At 45.0% G+C, this 13,530-nt stretch overlaps 1 protein-coding gene across 3 annotated transcripts in view; it reads right to left on the bottom strand.

Annotated features, from left to right (window-relative positions):
* Window positions 1-13,280, bottom strand: part of LOC136711846 (thioredoxin domain-containing protein 6) — a 29,034-nt gene extending 15,754 nt beyond the window's left edge. For all 3 annotated transcript variants that reach the window (XM_066688398.1, XM_066688396.1, XM_066688397.1), the window contains exon 1: window positions 13,114-13,280. In XM_066688398.1, coding sequence (XP_066544495.1) covers window positions 13,114-13,150 — 37 coding nt within the window. In that variant the 5' untranslated portion in view covers window positions 13,151-13,280. The remainder of the gene's footprint in view (window positions 1-13,113) is intronic.
* Window positions 13,281-13,530: the final 250 nt, after the last annotated feature.

Here is a 13,530-nt window from a genome sequence, read left to right as displayed (position 1 = left end):
GGGTTCTCTTCGTCTTGTATTACATTTTGTATGGAGATCTGAAACCATTCAGTATGACAAATGCAAAAATTGAGGAAATCAGGAGGGGGCAAATACTTTTTCGGTTTACTCTTCCGTGCCTACTTTTTCCATGTATATATTAGTATAATGCATATTTTTCATGTATGCAACGTACATTTTGTTGTCTCAAATTTGCATAGCAGTTTATGTTAATCAAATACAATTTTTCTTAGCACACAAGTTGCTTGTTTAGCAATTTAAACTGGTCTACCACTGATCAAAAGTGTTTTTCTTTTGTTTTGTTCTCATGACATATGATATGTGCATTCTTATCTACATTACTTTGCATGCATTTTAGATTGTGAAATATATTTTACAGATATTTGCATTAATTGTTAGTTAATGCCTGCATGTTACAGGTGTGTGACTGTAGACAGTAGCCTGCCCTATGCTCCTCTCTGTTATACCACTAAGTCTTCCATGCTTCTCCTGTAGTACTAGTGTAGTCAAGCCTTTCCAGAATCTTGCACAGTACTATTCATCTCTGCTCACAGACCCTGACTGCATTGTCTATTTATTAAGTAATGCTTGCATTCATCATTGCATAGGAGAGGAACTGGTGTGCTAATACAAGTTTTAAACTCCATACATGCATAAAATTCAGCATCAGAGTCAATGCAGATTATGATATCTGTCTTGACTAATACAGTTATGCACTTGAAGTGACTTTCAATACAACTTCTTTATTTTAACCCTCTGAGGCCCCTCCCATTTTCTCCAGATTTTACTGTTGTCATATTTGTACTTATAACTATGTAACTACAAGGCTAAAGGCAAGTATCTAATATGGAAACACTCAGCACAAACTGGAGATTCAGAAAATAACATAAATAATTGCTTGCCCCACCCAAGTTAACACAGAAATCAAAAGTGAAGAAAAACTAAAACTTATTTAAAAAAAATGAATTTATGGTCAATATAACACTTTTTTAGTGCTCCAGGCAGACTTTTGACACTAAACAGTGAAACTTCAACGTCTTATTAACTTGTGTTAAAAAGAAAAAACTCAAATCTGACCTCCAGAACAGAAATTACAACAACCGGAATAACTATATACTGTTTATTTGGTTGAAGTATTTTACATTTCGTAAATAAAAACAATTCAATATTTAATACTTATGATTAAAATCATTTAAAATATCAATTCTTAAAATCACTTAAAAAATTTTAAAATCTTTGTGATTTTTAACAAAACTAAAACAATTAACTTTAAAATAAACGTGCTCAAATCAAATAAACAAAACGTGATAAAAGCAAAAACTGCACACCAACAAAAGAGTCAAATACATTGAAAATAACTGAAAATGCATTAAACAAAATAAAGAAACAATTAAAAAGGAAAAAATAAAAAACAAACAAAAAAAGTCTAATGCATTTTAAATTAAACCCAAAACGGTCAATGTATTTGACAACAAAATATAACAAAACTATACCAAAAAAGCCCTAAACAATGTGATTTAAAAACAACTAAATCTTTAAAAACAATTAAGATTCGTTTTTTTAAATCTTTTTAAAACAGTCATCCGTAAAATCTTTAAAAGATCTTGGACTCGGGCTCCAGCAGGGGGAACTAACCGTCCCCGGAGGTGGGTCCCATCATGGGATCCTAAGCTCCCCCAGATCTTGTATGCGCCAGTTCTTATAGGCTTCCTCCTTGCCCCTCTGATGGACCTCCAGATTGACGTAGTCTTTTACAAACACCATGCCCCTCCGCGCGATGACGATCGGGTCCAGCTCCTGCTTATTGAACAAACAGATGTTCCGTCCCTCCCACAGTGCCTGCTTCACTGCGCAGACGACACGCCACCAGCACCTCAGGGTAGATGTTGAAATTCCCCTGGCCGGACCGTATAGGATCTGCTGGGCGGTCGCCCGCGCAGGAACGGCGAACCTGTGGAGGAACGGAGAAAACAGGAGCCAGACCCTGTGGGCGGAGGGGCACTCACTAAAGATGTGAGCCTCCGTCTCCTTCCCCAGGCAACCCTTATAGGGGCAGGTGTCATAAGGAGCTATGCCCCTTCTGTGCATGAACACTCGGGTGGGGAGACACCGACTCACAGCCATCCAGGAGACATCTTTCTGCGTGTTCGTGAGGCAAACGTGCGTAGCGTTAGCCCAGATAAACCGGCAGGTTTCGGGAGGGAAATCTTCTATCCGGCTGGTCTCCTGGGCAGATCTCATCTGACTACAGATGGTCTTGTAATCCCAGGAGGCCAGCACGACTTTATGGAGGCCTACTTCGAGCGCAAAGGCTCGGAGCGCCCTGTAGAACGGCGGGGGATCCCACGAGTGCGGCCTGGTGTTATCCATGGTGCAGAGGCCGAATGGTCTCAGGCTGCTGGCAAAATAAAAGCGGTTCATGAAACTCACTTTCTTGCCAGCAGCCTGGATGTTCTTGACCACATAGGCCAGCCCCTGCGCCTTTATCAGCCGCACAACGTCCGGGACCCCCCTACCTCCATCCAGGGTACCCTTCACCATCTGCACTCTTTTCAGCCTCTCCATTTTGCTCCCCCAGACAAACCGAAATATAATTCGGGTCACTAGTTTTGCGATAACCTTGTCTGGGGGGAAGATCATTCCTACGTAGAGGAGTATCGGGAAGAGGATGGCCTTTACGACCAGCACCTTACCAGCCATCGTCAAGGTCCTTGTGCTCCAGCCGTGGATCTTCCTTTGGACCTTTGCTATGGCCTCCTCCCAGCTCCGGGTGCCCGTGTTGGTCCCGTCGATCGTGATCCCCAGAACCTTGATAGACGGCTTCACAGGGAACACGGTCGGCGGGCCCCGGCCGACAGGCCATGCCCTGGAGAGGTAGACCTCGCTCTTGGCCTTGTTCACAGCGGCCCCCGTCGCCCTGCAGAAGCCGTCCAGCAGTTCCTCGACCCTGGGCACGGACGGAGCGTCCGTGCAGACCACGGCCACGTCGTCCATATAGGCCAGGGCCTTCAGTTGCTCTCCGCCGGAACCCGGGAGATGGAAACCTGTCACCCGGACGTCCCGGCGGATCGCCTGCATGAACGGCTCCAAGCAGAGGACGTACAGCAGGGCCGACAGGGGACAACCCTGCCGGACCCCCGACCTGACCGGAAATGGTTCGGTCAGGTGGCGGTTCACAAGGACCCTGCTGCTTAGGCCGCTGTAGATGATCTTGACCCACTTCCTGAGGCCAAGAGCGAGACCCATCCTCTCCATAACAAGCTGCAGGTATTCGTGGCCCACTCTGTCGAAGGCTTTCTCCTGGTCCAAGCTGATTAGGACCAGGGGAAGCCCTCTCTCGTTCGAGTAGGCCACGACATCCCTGAGCAGCATGGCGTTGTCGGCCGCCGATCTCCCCCGGGCACCACAGACCTGGTCGGGACCCACGACTTGAGGGAGTGGCCGCTGCAGCCGGAGCGTCAGTGCTTTGGCCAGTATCTTGTAGTCGGTGCACAGGAGGCTGACTGGCCGCCAGTTCCTCAGATCTTTCGGGTCTCCCTTCTTGTGAAGAAGGGAGAGGATACTCTTCTTCATCGAAGGGGCCAATCTGCCCTCTCTGTACATCGACCCCAGGACCTGGCCCAGATCTTCCTTAAGCACCTCCCAAAAGATCTTATAGAACTCAGCAGGGATCCCGTCGGGACCCGGTGTCCTTCCAGAGTTAAGACTCTTTATCACCTGGGAGAGTTCAGTGGTGGTGATCTCTGGATCCTCCTCCTCCTCCTCGTCCCCCTCATTGCGGGACTCCAACAGGGACAGAAAGTGATGGATCAGATTTTGATCCACCACCTTCTGGTCGTACAACTCCCTGTAGAAATCCCGCACCACTGTCTCAACAGCCTCTCTGCCCTCCACCTCTTGCCCCGAGGAGTCGATCATGGAGGACATTGCAGGCCGCCTCTCCTTCGTTTTCTTGAAGAAGAAGCGGCTGCATTTCTCATCGTCCTCCATGATGCGGACCCTGGAAAGGACCTTGATCTTTTCTTGCTCCTCCCGATAGAGGGCGGAGAGACTCAGTTTGACCCGGGCCACCTCCTCAGCTAGGTCGAAGCCTCTGAGCTGTAAAAGACTCAGGCGCTGGAGGCGGGCGTTTAGATGGGAATATCTCGCCCGCCTCTCGCGAGCTTTCCGTTTCCCCAGCTGAATGAAGTAGCCCTTGGTTCTTTTCTTCATCATCTCCCACCACTCTATGGGAGAATCAAAAAGGTCCTTCAGGGTCCTCCACTCCTTGAGGCGTCTGCTAAAGGTCTTAATCACACGAGGGTCATCGAGCAGAGAGGTGTTGAGCATCCAGACCCCAGGCCCCGACTCCCGTGTGCTCGGAATGAGCACCTCTGTCGTCAGGACCCTGTGGTCTGAAAAGAAGACCGCCTCCGAAGACATGGCGGTCCTCTCCAGTGGCTTGCTGAGGAGGACGAGATCTATCCTGGAGAAGGAGGAGCCAGAAGAACTCACCCAGGTGAACAAGGGGACCAGGTCCCGACCTGCGTCGCTGAGTTCAAAGTCCTCCACGAACGCAGCGAGGTCCCTGCTGGATCTATCGTTGCGGGGCTTACTCCGGTCTACATCCCTCAGAGCACAGTTGAAATCACCTGAAATGATAACTGGCAAGGTGCCGATCAGGAGCGGGCGTAGCTGAGGGAGAAAGAGGACTCTCTCTCTCTGGCTGGTGGGGGCATAGACATTGACCAGCCTCAATACAGCCCCCTTGTATTTAAAATCGAGGCTGGCCAGTCTGCCCGCCTCTATAACCTTAAATGTTTTAAATGTTAAGAAGGGTTTTTTCAGGAGTACGGCAATCCCGTCCGCTCGGGACACATTGGACCCCGACCAGAAGGATTCTCCTAGGGTCCAAGTGTCCCGGAGATCTTTGTATTCTTTTTGGAACGGGATGCCGCACTCCTGCAAACAGATAATATCCGCCTTCATTCCAGCCAGTGAGTTTAAAACATCGGTCCTCTTTTTCACCTCAGCAATGCTCCTCACATTAATTGAAATAATGGTTAATGCCATAATGGCTGTGAGGGCAATTACCCGCTCCGTAACAATCATGTAAAGAAACCTTTCTCTTCCCCACTCCTCTCTTCTCCCTCACCTAGCTTAGCGCTAGCACCCATCATTTCAATCATTTGCCTCACCGCTTGATCCTCTAGGAAGACTATGGGGGGGGCTCGGCTCCCGCCACCCGGTAAGGCTGGCAAAACTCCACTGGGCTCAGGGCCCGTGGTGCTGGAGGTTCTCTCTGGTTCCTTTGAGGCCGAGGCCCGACGAACAGATGGCAGGGCAGAGGCTTTATGTACAACTGGGGAGAAAACTGTGTAGACCCCGCTAGTTGTTCTTTTAACTAATGGTGGGGGAGGGGGTGGTCTCTCCCTTCCCGGCTGTCTGCCGCCGCAGGCCTCCTCCCCCAGCGCCAGTGACCTTACCATCACCTCCCTGATGTCTTTCTGGGAAAGGCCACTGGCGCCGACTCTCATCTCCTGAGGACCTGCGGCTCTCCCACTACTGCCTGGAGGGCATACCTGACCCCTCCCCTGGGAGAGTCTCAGTTGTGGGGCAGGAGGAATGTTATTTCTAGGGGGCCTCTCATCTACCAGGCTGCCCACTCGGGGCAGTGGAGAAGGCCCACTACTCTCCTCTCCGGAATAACTATATACAAGTAAAGAAGAATAACAAACATCTGGCTTTTGGATATTGTCACTTTAGGCCTTTCATAGACACAGGCTATTCTTTACAAGAGCTCCTGTCTATGGTGATGCAGTGACTCATCTCGCTGCCACGGCGTGTTATTCTTGCACAGAGCTCACTGTCCGTGGCTTTCATTGTGCTGTAAACACACTCTGCATCTGTGCAGTTTCTGAAGGGTTAAGTGTTTTATTTTTGTCTGCTTTCATTTTTCTACGCTGTATTTGGTTTTCTTGCTGTATCGCGTCTATTCTGTGTGCGCCCTGTCTTCCCCATGTGCGCTCTTTGCCTCTTGCTTTCGATTGTTTTATTTTTAATCTCAACATCAATTTTTTCTCAACTATATTTTGAATTCGTTGCTTATGGCGCTGATTTGAGCCCATAACTTGCCTTCACCTGCAGCATTCGGACACGAAAATGGCGCCCATTGCATGTAGGTGGGTTGTATACGCATTTAAGATGCTTGTTTTTGGTCGGGAAAACGTATGCTAATACCTCGCACAATCAGCGAATCGCTCAAGAAAATACAATGCAAATGGAGGAGAATGGACTCGCTTTTTGCGATGCCGACCCTGACAAAATGTCCGCTGGTATGTCGCAGCGAGCAAGAAGCATCGTCTGACTTGGTGTCGTTCCATTAAAAAAGAGTAGTCTGGCAGTTTGTTTAGATGAGCTTCTTATTTGCTGCAGTAATGCTTTTTAAAGACATTTCATTTAGTGCAGCTCTTTGCCGCCTCCTATTTCCATCCTGAGGGGAATGCAGAGTTGAGCAAAGTTCAACTTTATGCTAATTAGCAGCGAGCGCGCAGTGACGGAGTTCGGCGACAACCAATGGGAGGCAGATGTGCTCTGCATATTGAAGTGTCTTCTCTTTTCTACTGGCTAGTTTAAAAATAAGACCCGCCCCCGGCGAGCGGGCAGTGTGCACGCACCTCGGGAGGGTCATTGGGATGAGGACGTGTGGCTCGAAGGGGGAGGTGTGCTGCGTGGAGCCGGGACCACCCCATCGCCCAGTACTCCCTGCTGGCCATGGCCTCTCTCACCAAGGTACTGCTACACCCCAGTACCAGGGTCTTCTGCTGGAAAGCCACCAGTGTGAAATGAGCCAATAAAGCGCAGTACTATCTGGTCATGTCCAGAATGAGAGAGACCCTCTAATGTGTGCTTGAATAAATCTCAGTAGGCTCTGCACATCGGTTGGCATCTTCTGTCACATAGTTGCTCATGTATTGGTGAGCAGCGACACACTAATGCCGGAGTCACACTACACGATTTAAGTCCGATTTGGCCCTCACGACTGATCGGCACTGATCGTCACGACAGGCAGCTGGTCGGGTGTCGCAAATCGGACTTAAATCCCCGCTGCCGATGGTCGTGAAGTGAGAGACGGGCTGCGATGAGATCGCTTGCCGTCCGATTTGATCGTAAGCTGGTTGGAGCCGCTACGATTTTATTAAACATGTTAAATATTTACGACTCGATCGGCGCCGATCGTGGAGAGTGACGTGATCAGCAGCCAATGAGAGCCGAGCTGACTGAAGAAGAGAAGAAACAGGAAGAATAAACATGACAGGTGAATAAGATTGTCATACGTGTTTATTAAAATACTTCAAATACCAATGGTTGTTTCGGGGGCACGGTATTTTAAAATATACGCTTTTTGTGTTTGTCTGCACAGCAGTTTTGCGCAGATCTGCAGAAATCCACTGATCCCATTGGTGGAGCAGCGCAGATCTGCGATACACAAACGTGACCTGTGCATGTCCACGTCCGTGTTTGTTGACCTTTTCTCTGTGTGGATCACGCGTGTTTCTGCGAGATTTGGAGGCTGTGACGCAGATCGCCAAGACAAGGATGTCACTTCAGTCGTGTAGTGTGTCCCCTGTACTTAAGCGATCGTGTAGTATGCGCTGCTTCACCACGCAAAAGACACAAATTGGGTGCAAAATAGTCTTGTAGTGTGAGCTGCCCACTGTTCACAAAATCGGGTCGGATTGTAGAAATCGTGTAGTGTGACCCCGGCATAGACTGGCTAGTATAAGTCATAGTAAAGATAGACAGTTAAAACGGTTGCATAAAACAATGCATTCTGGGAGTTTTAAGACACTGGGGAAAAAGGCTTCTCTCAAACAGCAGTGTTCACAGTTCACATTAAAGGTAGGGTATGCAATCTTTTCCAGAAACATTTTTTGTTATACAGTTTGAAAGTCTCTTCACATCCTGATAGAAATCAATAATTTAAGTGGTCTAAATATATATATATATACACACACTCATTTAGACATTTATATATAATCTTCTGTGGAAGGGACAGGACTTAAAAGGATCGACCAATCATTGCATTCGGTCCGAATGTAATGATATGATGTCCTTCCTGTCTGTCAATCTATATTTGCATACCGCTGCGCAACTTGTTCACGCAGACAATCACACGTCATCAGCGCGGGAACCTTGACGCCGTGCAGAGCGAGCGAGAATTGAAGGCGAGCCGCAGCTACTATTTTTAAAAACATAATAACCGAAAAGAAGATGTTTACGTTCGTTATTTTTGTAATGTCTAACCTGTGAATGAGACATGAGGTAATCTGACCCGTTGCGATCGATTCCACCCGCACGTCTCTCCTGGCGCGGAGACTCTGCTCTGTGTGTGTGCGCATGTGTGATAGAGGGGGCGTGGCTTTGGAGACGCCTGTGAAGCGAGGGCGGCTCTATGCTTTCAAAACAAGCTGCTACTGCCCCGTTTCCACTGGCGGACGCTCCGGCTCCGGACGCTTAAACGGGTGTTTCCACTGGCTAAGCGTCTGGACGCGTCCGTGTTTTGTGGCCGGTTAACTTGCTGGTGCTGGACGTGCCCACTGAGGACATGATTCACTATCAGAATTGGAGGTGTGTACTTGACTTGAGACACAGGGAGGAGATCAGATACATTGTATCGGAAGATATAATCTCAAGTGTCGTGTGCGATAACGAATAAGTTTATTAGCAGCATGGAGTGAAATCCACGTACAGAAACAATGACTGCTTACAGTTAATATCCGAGTGCATTAAAAACTTGGATTTAACAGGACCGGTGCAGTGCCTGACTAGTTAAATAATTATTATAGTTAGTTATTAATAACTGGCCGGTGTTTCAGGCTTTGTTTTTTGAATGCTGTGCAGGACAATCCGCAGAGACAGTCAGTGTGAAGTCCATTTACAACTTAAATTAATGAATAAATTAATACAGCAGATGTGGGGTTCCCTCTAAAACATGAAGGACTGGTCAATTAATGCGTCCATAAACGCCATGACTGCGACGTGCACACTTTAGTTCAATTATAACCTGCTATATTGTAGCTGGATGATTAATCGTGAAACGTGTGTATTTTGTTTCAACTGTAACTTGCCCTGGTTAAGGACGTCTGATAAGTAAATTATAAATAATACGGCAAAAAGTATTGTTTGCACTTACAAATCTGTAGTAAGAGTAATAAGTTAAGGGGGTCACACTGTGCCGTTTAAAATACATATATACTAGCACAAATGATGAAGATAATAATAACAATACATATTTGATATTTATCATTATTGTTACACATGGAACCGTATTCTTATGGGAACATGCTTGTCTGAATATAATATTGTCTACACGTTTAGCTCTTCCTAATATCTCTTAACAGAAACGTGTTTTATTTATTACTATGTTTACAATCATGTAAAGCACAAATAATAAAACAGACACAAAAGTCCTCTCCACGTCAGGCTTTATCGTTTGTAGTGTTGTTCTCTGTCTCTGTTTTTGAAACGAAACATTTTTGCTAGGATGCAGTGAGGAAGGTCATGACCTGTCCACTGTTTGTGTTTCAGATTTTAATAATTAGGTTTAAACCGTCCCTAAAAGTGTGGATGATATTTCCCTATGGCAAGATACAGTGAGGGAAAAAAGTATTTGATCCCCTGCTGATTTTGTATTTTTCCCCACTGACTAAGAAATGATCAGTCTATAATTTTAATGCTAGGTGTATTTTAACAGTGAGAGACAGAATAACAACAAAACAATCCAGAAAAACGCATTTCACAAAAGTTATAAATTGATTTGCATGTTAATGAGGGAAATAAGTATTTGACCCCTTCGACTTAGTACTTGGTGGCAAAACCCTTGTTGGCAATCACAGAGGTCAGACGTTTCTTGTAGTTGGCCACCAGGTTTGCACACATCTCAGGAGGGATTTTGTCCCACTCCTTTGGTACCTTAGCACCTAAGCACATCCCGAATGAAAAACCTTAACCTACGAATTAGTAACGCAGGCTGAAGAGGTTTTTGTTACAATTATTTACTAATCCACACTATTATATTAGACAGATTCATAAAGTAGCCTATTAAACATTAGAAATAATAATACACAATAACAATACAAATAATAGTGAAAGGATATCTCACCTGAGATCTGGACTGGAAATGTAATTTACCGGACATGCACGCTGAACATGTGTTGCACCAAATCAGACTACCTGAACCCGTATTCATCCTCAAACCCAGAGGGCACATGTTGTTGGCTGTCTGTGTCATTTTATGGTGCTGTGGATTTAATAACCATTTTCCTATTGGTCAGTATCTCTTTGCAAGTCAGATTAGGGCAGCTAGGTTTACAGTCACCATTGCACTGTCAAACTATTCATGTAACAGTCACTAGTCACAGACCTAGTCACTGTGACCTTTTCAACAGGGGGCGCTAAATATCCTCTATGTAAATTAGATGGTCAACACCAACTAATTTACATGGGAACATTGGTGTTGCACGAAACGGTGCATTATGGGAGTTGCATGAAGTTTCAGTGTTTTTCCCCCCCCCTCTCTACATAATGGAAAACCTGCATACATTTCTAGTTCCAGAGTCTTCTCTTTTAAAAATAATTGCATTATTTAATACGATACACCTGGATTGTATCAGAGCACCCCTTCTCACAGAAGAAAAGCGTGAGTTGACTATCATGTTTTAACACAACATCTTTGGTGGCACTGTGGAGAACTCCATTTTGTGCAGATGACCCCGTACTCTGCCATTTTGCAAAAGACAGTATCAGGAAAGAGCAAATTGCTAAGGAATTTTCGTTTACTTCTTTTATGTTTTCCAGAAAATTATGATCAAGAATAAAGCAGAGATCATAGACTATTTAGCAACTGCAACAGAAATATGAAAGTGTAATTTGCAAGTATTTTCATTCTTCCAATTGATGCTATAATTGTTCTCTACCTTGTTTGTCTTGCAACAAATACTGTTAACAGTATGTCATTTTAGGAAAGATTTTGGACTTTAAAATTAACTAGATTGTGCTCAGGTGAACTTTATTTAAAGACTTGAAACTGTTACATGATTTTCCATTGATATTCCACAAATTGTATTGTATTTACAGCATGACTTGATTTTCTATTCCAGAATGTATGAAGCATTTTCATGATGAGGTGGGCTTAGGATGGGCTGGGTTCCTGTGGTAAGTACATGAATTCAGGGCTCTGGGTTCACTCCCACCTTCCTGATGGATATTGGATCAGTGAGTACGCCTGTGTGTCTCTGCCGACCTCTTTGTTCCATTGCAGGAAGTGAGACGCGCTCCCTGGGGCTCCAGTAGGCCTAGGCACTGGGCTTGATTTTTCACTCGCCCGTGGCCTCTGCAGTTACACCAGATAACATCTATATTCCAGTCCTCGGCACTGGGTCTTTCGAGTTAAGTCTGTGTGTGTGTGAGATAGAAGGTCTGGTAGTGTTTTACCAGTCTCCCTTCAGGCTTCTGCGTCTTTGTGTGTGTCCTATGGTCTTGAGTGGTCTTCTGTGCTGCACAGTTGCCCGGGCGCTCGATCCAGCTTACGCTTCTCTTATGGTATAGTAGCTGCTCCAGTGCTTGGGCCTTGAGAGTGCTTACTCTCCTGGTAGTCCCCATATTCGGAATGCGGCATCCTGGTGTATACTTCCCTGGCTCGTTCTCTTCGACTCCTTGACATCGAGAACTGCTCGAGTATCCTTGTAAGGATCTCGAGTCTCGTAGTTTCTCAGTCGTGCGGAGTTTCCAGTGCTCTCTCTGTTGAGACAGACCCTCTCCGACATACTGCCCTCCAATCTGAGATTACAGCGCTGCTGGAAAAGCGCGCCATTCACAAAGTGCTCTCCTCGGCCCTCAGTCAGGTGCAAGCTGTGTTAGCTGATGAATTGGTGTTAACACACAAATGTTTTTGTATCGTCCCATATGGGCAGTAGAACATTTACCTCCACTCCTGGCTCTCAGTCTCAGTCTCCGGTTGGTCGTTCCTCAGTCAGTCTTCCACACGAGAAAGAGGAGCGGGAGTGTTTTTATTGTCACTAGTTGGGTCATATTGTTGCTGATTGCTCAGGCCTGAAACGTAAATCGCAGCCAACTCCCTATCCACCAAAAGCTTGGGCTTGATTAAGACAATTTCTCGCCCAATGATAGTTTAGCCTTATGTTACGTGTATTTCTGATTCTCCTGATCTCAGTTACAAACCGTTCATTTTGAATGGGTTAGTGTCATTGACTGGCGATCAGGAAGATCAGCGACCTGTTCACATTCTGAGAGACACTGGTGAAGCGCAGTCCTTTATAGTGTCTGATATCTTGTCCTTCTCTGTAGGGCTGGGCGGAATGACGATATTATCGTATATGGACGATGTCTCACAAGTATGGCGATATCGATAATGACAGTCAGTTATAGACGATAATCGACAAATTACAATTGATAAACCTAGGAAGTTGACAAAACCATTATAAATAGCCTAGTAGTTACCATACACTTACCTTTTTAGTGTTTTTGATGCATACACGTTAACTCAAAACATTAAAACGATTTTGGCAGTGTCTATTTTCATTACACATTCGCAGAGAGAAGCAAATTTACAAATAACGAATGCAACATATATAGCTTGGCTAGGAAACAGCTCTAGAAATATTATAGGCTTTTAATGCAATTAATAGAATATAAATAATAGAAATATTAATCAATTAAATGTGGAAACCTGAAAAACAATTAAAAGACTAACACTAAAAAGAAAATGAGACATACATGTTTTATTTAGGACACAATGCTTAGGATATTCAATCATTTAGACAAATTGCATTTATCAGTAGGCCATTTTATCAAGTTTTATTTTTAAATCAAATTATAGGCTATGTGCGTAAAAAAATTACCTTATCACTTGTCAATCATTTGTAAATTTAAACAAATATGATTCGGTGTTTAAAAAAAAATCGTTCTTAAAAAAAAAAAAAATCCAAACACCATAAGAACGTTATTTAATTGAACCTACAATTTCTAACATTAACAGTTATAATAACTCCTGACACCGCCGCCTCTATAATGCAGTTTATATTGAATTATTATATTATACGAACATACTACCTGCATAGATCCATAGCTGAAGCTCTTCTGAATCCATAGATACCACATTTATAGCAATAGTATGTATTATGTCCAAGTTATGGAAAGAATAGCGATGCCATCCTGCGTCTGCCCACCCCCTCTGTCTCTCTGTCTGGAGCTGTATTTCGCAGCGCCTGTAAACCGGCCCTTATCAGGTGATCTATGCAGCCGATCAGAAAGGATTTTTTTGATTGGCTAGAAAACAAAAGGCAGCTACAGAAGTCATGTGTTATTTATAGTAACAGCTTCTCCATTGGGCAATGCCAGCCTCATTGCGTACGGGATGTCTAAAACCAGGAAGTACGCGATGTAAACAAACCACACATGGCTGTTTTCAGTGGAATCTCAGCTACACAGGTAAAAAACGATTTCTTTTATCTCAAATGGTTTAAAAGA

This window comes from Amia ocellicauda, chromosome 16 (genome assembly GCF_036373705.1).
Source record: "Amia ocellicauda isolate fAmiCal2 chromosome 16, fAmiCal2.hap1, whole genome shotgun sequence".
NCBI lineage: Eukaryota > Metazoa > Chordata > Actinopteri > Amiiformes > Amiidae > Amia > Amia ocellicauda.
This window is presented reverse-complemented; position numbering and strand designations above follow the sequence as displayed.